Source organism: Petaurus breviceps, unplaced genomic scaffold, assembly GCF_028583685.1.
Source record: "Petaurus breviceps papuanus isolate PSGF00001 unplaced genomic scaffold, PetGlider_PUasm1.0 91041, whole genome shotgun sequence".
Taxonomy (NCBI): Eukaryota; Metazoa; Chordata; class Mammalia; order Diprotodontia; family Petauridae; genus Petaurus; species Petaurus breviceps.
This window is the reverse complement of record NW_027187400.1, coordinates 17,157,529-17,163,884: the sequence shown is the minus strand read 5'-3', so window position 1 is coordinate 17,163,884 and position 6,356 is coordinate 17,157,529. Positions and strand designations below refer to the sequence as shown.

The 6,356-nt window shown below is 49.2% G+C and overlaps 1 protein-coding gene across 1 annotated transcript in view; it reads left to right on the top strand.

Annotated features, from left to right (window-relative positions):
* The first annotated feature begins 222 nt into the window (after window positions 1–222).
* Window positions 223–6,356, top strand: part of LOC138154306 (protein-arginine deiminase type-1-like) — a 53,705-nt gene continuing 47,571 nt past the window's right edge. Inside the window, exon 1 of the mRNA XM_069078935.1 lies at window positions 223–1,260. Coding sequence (XP_068935036.1) covers window positions 1,169–1,260 — 92 coding nt within the window. The 5' untranslated portion in view covers window positions 223–1,168. The remainder of the gene's footprint in view (window positions 1,261–6,356) is intronic.

Below are 6,356 nucleotides of genomic sequence, written 5' to 3'. Positions count from 1 at the left end.
GCTGTGGGGGTCTTCCGAACAAGGCCCTTATATCAGTCCCTATATAGGTCCCTTTATACAGGTCCTTATATAGGTCCTTATATAAGTCCCTGGTCGGGCACCAGCTGCTGGGCTCTTCCCAGCTCCGGCCTTGTCTTACCTTATACCCGGTCTTTGGACGTCTCCGGCTTCTTGTCTCCAAGAAGAACTCACCCCCACAGAACACCCAAGGACACGGAGGTTGCCAAGAGAGGCTGCTCTTTATTCAGTTACATCTTAACAGTGTGGCCATCAAAATACAGCAGAGTGGAACCGTGGGACAGAGAGAGCAGGACAGAGAGAAAGAGAAAGAGGGGGAGCCTCCCCTTGCTTTTTCCCTAATATCCTTATCATTCTTCTTACTGTCACATGCCATGTGGGAGCCAATCGTGCACTCTCCCGAGTGCAGGGCAAAGGAGTATGTGTTAAGAGGAGTCCGTGTTGATAAGGCACGTTCAATGCCACGTCGGCCTTTCCCAACCTGGCAAAGTCGGCTCCCACGGCCCTGCGCTCAATGCCATGTCAGCCCTTTCGGCCCGGCAGAGTCGGCCTCCACATCTCCATTCTTCTGCCCCTCAGAGGTCACGTGCACCCCCTCCTGCATCTTGTGACTGCCACAGTGTCTCTCACACCTGTGGCTCCAACAAAGCTGAGTTCAAATCTCCCTATTAGGCATGTGAGGATACGCCAGCCATTGATCCTCCCCCCTCCCTGCCTCATTCTCTCTATCTGTAAAAAGAAGAGGTTGGACAAGATGAACTCTGAGATCCTTCCCAGGTATGAAACCTTTCCTCATACCTGTAGGAAGTCCCAAAGATCTGTGCACCCATCCTTCTGCCTACACTGGGCCCTCCTAACCCATGGGCCCCCCGATTCTCTACCTGATTGTATCCCAACTAGGAGATTGACAGCATTTTAGGGCCTGATAGTGGAGTCCTGGGCATGGGGCCAGGAGGTGGGGACAAGGGCTGTAGCTAATCAGGTCACAGGTTGAAATTAAAAGGAAGGCGGGGAAGGGTAACCATCAATCTTGGTTCCTGATCTCACATCCCTTCTGTGTTCAGTGCCTCACCTGCCGGAGCCTGGAGGACTGTGGGCTGGCTCTGGAGGGGGGAGGCACCCACTCCCTTCTGCGCTGAGGCTCGTCAGCATGGCCCAGCAGAGAGCAATCCGGCTGTCCCTGCAGAAACCCACCCACGCTGTCTGTGTGGTGGGCACTGACACATCAGTTGACATCTATGGGTAAGAGCCTGGAGTTTCCCAGCCTGTCTCTTTTCATCTCATGGGCTTTCCACCTTTCAGGATTTGGGGGGCCTTGGGAAGCACCCTGCAGTTTGCCGCCAGTCAGGAGAACCTGTCCCACTGGAAACATTACCGGATCGCTGCCAAAGACAAGAGATGTTTTGACAGGATAAAAGGTGGAGTTGGCAGCAGTGTCAGGGAGAGGGTAACTCTGCTAGTCATTTCAGATGGGGAATCGTGCCTCGGGAAAATAAGGTGAAGAGCATGGCTTGGGGTGGGGGTGAGGGGAGTCCAAGACTAGGAGCCTCATCGATTGGACTGTGGGCCAGGAACTGGGAGCTTGGGAGGGAGGGGCCCTGCCTGGCTCTCTCACCAACGTCCAGGCTTCCAGGAGCTTGGGACAAGAAGCTTGTTATGAGATAAGAAGATGAAGTGATTGGGAATTCACGGGAAAGGGAGGATGATGTGGGGAGAAGAAGCCATCAGAGCTCTTTCTTCTCTCAGAACTTGGATAAACCTGAGCTTTCTTGGTCTCTCTGGTTTGGGCTCTGCCTTGAATCTGGAGACAGGAGATTTAGGTATCTAATTTTAGTTCTGCCACTGACCAGCTGTGCTCAATTTGTGAAAGTTATTTCTCTTCTTTGGGACAAAGTTTCCTTCTTTGTAAAGTGAGAAGATTGGACTAGATGGTTTCTAGCCTATTCCAAAATAACTTTGACATTCTCTGTTCTAAAGACCCTCCCAGCTTTGATACTCTGTGTTCTAAGGTCTCTCCCAGCTCTGACATCTTGTGTTCTAAGGTACCTCCCAGCTCTGACATTCTATGTTCTAAGGGTCATTTCCATCTCTGAAATTTGGAGCACCCTTCCAGTTCTGATTATCTAGGACTCTCTGGTTCTTTGCCACACCAGAACCTCAGGGATGGTTGGTGGTCCTGGTGGTAGAGAGATTGTTACTTTGTAGAATCAGGTGGGTCCATAGTGAGGAAACTTGACCTGAGAAAGGAATCTAGCCCTGTCTGGTTCTGGAGAACATTACCTGGGTCTGCCCTCCCTCATGCAGAGGCTTTGAGTTCTGGAGGTGAGGAAGGAGCACTTGTAACCAAGTCACAATCTAGCTTTTCCAGGGACTCTCATGACACTCCCCCCTTGCCTCCACCCCAGTAGCTAGTCCAAGACCACCTGGTAGGAGCCTTTTCTAAGTTCCTCCATAAATTTAGATGCAGATCTGGAGTGAGAGGATTTGAGTGCAAGGCAGACTTACAACCTGTGAAACCAAACACCTCCACTGTGCTGAGCCTTGGTGTCCTCATCTGTGAAATGGGAAGAATAATACGCTATCTACCACATCGGATTGTTGTGAGGACAGTATTTTGTAAACATTTAGCTCTTATTTCCTAGGGTTAGGGGGCCCTTGCTAGATGCCACAGAGGGCATACTGGATGTGGTGGGTCAAAAGTTGACAATCCCTTTAATTTTGAGATGGGATGAGCCTGTCATTGCCTCTGCCTTATTAGCTGTCTTCCCCTTTGGTGCTGGGCTTGGAGGCAGAGGACCTGGGTTCTGCCACTTAGTACCCTTGTAAGCTCTGGCAAGTCATCAGTTTCCTCATCTGTACAAGGAAAGCCCCAAGTCTAGGAGAGCTCCAAGCCCCATTGACAAGAGTGGAGGGAGGGCTGGATTTGGAGCTCACATCCCAGCTCCGCATCTTATTACCCATCTGACCTTGGGTCAAGCACATGACCTCTCTGTGCCTCAGTTTCCTCATCTATAAGGTCAAGGGGCTGGAATAGGTGACTTCTAAGGCACCTTCTAGTTCTGTGACCCCAATCCAGCTCCGAGGTAGGGGGGGAACAAAGGGAAAAAGTATCACTGGTAAAGTTCAGTCACAAGCCAACTGGCATCCGTACTGGGGTAGGGATGGCTAATAGTTGAGGTAGAAGAAGAGTCCCTTTTCCTGCTTCCACAGAGGTTCCAGCATCCTAAAGGTAGTGGCCTCTTGTGACTGGTGTGGTGGCAAGCACCCCGCAGTTGAGGCCAGGGAGGCCTGGGCTGGAGCCCCACCCTTGGCACTGACCCCCTCTATGTCACTTCATCTCTCAGGGCCTCAATGATCCCATCTGTGAAATTGCCTCAGTTGCCTAAGAAAAGTGCTTTGTCATCTTTAGAGCCTCAGAGCAATGGGGATCAGTACTCTCATTGTTAGCCATTTCTATGCCAAAGGCTGGGGACCTTTGGAAGCCTCAAGGTACCCTCAGCTATGCCCCCTTCCCTTCTAGAAAGCATCTATCCTCTGCACCAGGAATACCCACAGGATATGAGATTGAACCAAAACCTCTGGAACAATTATTGAAGTTTACATTGATGTGGCCCTTGGAAATGCTTGCATATCACTCAACAGACATGATCCCATTGGAGCTTCCCAACTCCCCCTGTAAAGGAGGTGTTATTATTGTCTCCATTATACAGATAAAGAAGATGGGGCATGAGACATGTAAGTGACTTGCCTAGGGTCACACAGCTAGTGTCTAAGACAGGAATCTTTCTGACTCCAGGTCCATCACTCTTTCCCCTCTGTCACACCATGTTGCTTCTCTTAGTAGGATCCTGCATCTGATGCCCCTGTGCCTCCTCTCCAGTGCCTCTAAGAGGAAAGGGGAAGACACTGATGAGGGATGCTGCCCTAGAAGGACAGGTTCTTTTGGGATCTCTAAGTGCTTTGAAGCACCCTGCAGAAGTAGAATTCAGACAGGAGGCAGCAAAACTATCATGTCTCCTTTACCCCATGATGTCTGTAAGGAGCCCCAGCAACTTGGTCAAGCAGTCTTGGTTGGTAGATTGGTCAAGGTAGATAAGCAATGGAAAAAGAGGGCATGGCTGCTCTTGGCTGGATCTGGCTCTGTTGTTGGCTGGTTTGGCAGGAAGAAGATTCAGAGTTCTTAGTGGAAGGACAGCTGGGATCTGAGCCAAAGGCACAGGTTTCCAAGCCCATCAGTGATCTCTGAGAAGTTTCTTGTTGAAGCCTCTTTTTCCTCACCTGTAAAAGTAGATAGTTGAACTAGGTAACGACCTTCAAGTTAAAACTCTTGTGATCCTATGAATGTCTGGGTCCTGGTGGTTAACTCCTTTTACAACCCTGGCTGGGGCGTCTTGGGATGATAAAAATCATCATCAAAAAGGCCAAGACAGCTGTTTCCTATTTCTAAGCTAGAGAAATTGAGGTTAGACTCAAGGAAGAACTTCCTAGTAGGGAGGGCAATGAACAGTGATCTGGGTAGTAGAGAGAGCATGGAATGACCTTCCATGGAAGGAATCATCTGGTCTAGCCCTTTTATTTTACAAAGGAGGAAACTGAGATCCAGAAGTGTAAAGTGACTTATCCAAGGTGATACAATTAGTAGGTAGCAGAGCTGGGAATGTCCTTTTGTCATGTTGGTTGAGGAGGATATTCTGGCCAGAGGCAGCAGCTGGGCTTGTTCATCTCACCAGAAGGTCTCCCTCTCACTGCCTGGGGAGGTGTGTCTTAGAGGCAGGGACCTTGGCATCCCCCAGGCTTGGCAGATGTTTCTCACCAGCCCTGGGGGCTAACTGCTGCTGCTGACTGGTCAGGTTCACAAGGGGGACACCACTTGCCAGTCACCTGACTTTGCCAGCCTCCCAGGCTCATGGAGAGAGTTAATGGGGTGTCATGTGGGTGACCTCACGGGAAGTGATTAATTACCCCAAAGGAACAAATGGGACTTGGTTTGGAGAAATATTTGTGTTTCAGTGGCTAAATGCCACATGGCTTGAACCTGCAGTGTCTTCTTCTTAAAGGGACCAGTCTCCCAGTTTGACCCTCTCTAGACTTAGCATGAGGCAGCAAAACTATCTCCCTTCCCCCTATGTCTCCTTTACCCGATGGTGTCTAAAAGGAGTCCCAGAAACTTGGTCAAGCAGTCTTGGATGGGAGATGGGTCAAGGAAGTGGCCTTATGACCCCTGATTCATTTGGGATGATTCCAGCTTGCCTGGTTCCCCCTCCCACCAAGGCCTTCCTTCTTCCCTGCCCAAGGGCCTGGAGGGCATGGACCTGGGCCAAGCTCCCAAGTCTTGTCATAGCAACAAAGAGAGAGCTTAGGACTGAACAAAACCCCAAACAATGCAGTCCAGCTAATCTCAGTCTTAATTGGCAGCCCAAAGGCTCAGAGTCAGAACCCTGTGGGGTGGAGGAGGTTAATGAGTGTTAATTAACAAAACCAAAGAAGACTTTGAGGAGCTCTAAAGCTTTTCAGATGGTCTCTCCTCTTGAGACCCTGTTCTTTCTTTCCTGGTTTCCCCTGTCCACCCCTTTTTGGTTGATGCTTTATTGATGATCTTTGAAAAAAACAAACAAACCCACTATCACTTCCCAATTTTTCTCCTGAGACTATCACTAGAACCTTCTGTTGGACAAAGAAGTACAATAAAGTCAACACACTGACCCTGTCTGACAGTGTATGGCTTGTTCTGCACTTGTATTGGTCATCTCCGTCTGCTGAGAGCTTGGAAGCACATCTCCCCTCCTCATCTTGATCAGACTTCTGAAGCCTTCCTAGTTGTTACCTTTTACATTCTTGTGGGTGTCATATAAAAGTTCCTCAAGTTCTGCTTATTTTATTTTGTATCCCATTCTTACAAGTCTTCCCAAGTTTCTCTAAATATCTTCGTATTCATTTCTTACCGTGAAATAATATTCCATGATCCATGATCAGCACATCCAAAACAGATTTTCTTTCCCCCTAAACTTTCCGCACTTCCTATCTTCCCTATTACTGTTGAGGACAACACCAACCTAGGAGGCATATTGAACTCCTCCCTCTCTCTCAGCCTCCCTCCCCCCATAAAGCTGTTGCTAAGGCCCGTCAATTTCCCTTCTGCAACCTCCCATCCACTTCACCTCTGGAGCATCTCTTGTCTATTTCACTTCCTCAGTGTCTCTTGTTCATTTCACATCTCCAGCATCTCTTGTCCATTTCACCTCAGAAGCCTCTCTTGTCCATTTCACCTCTTCAGTATCTTTTGTCCATTTTACCTTCCCAGCCTCTCTTGTCCATTTCACCCCTTCAGTATCTCTTGT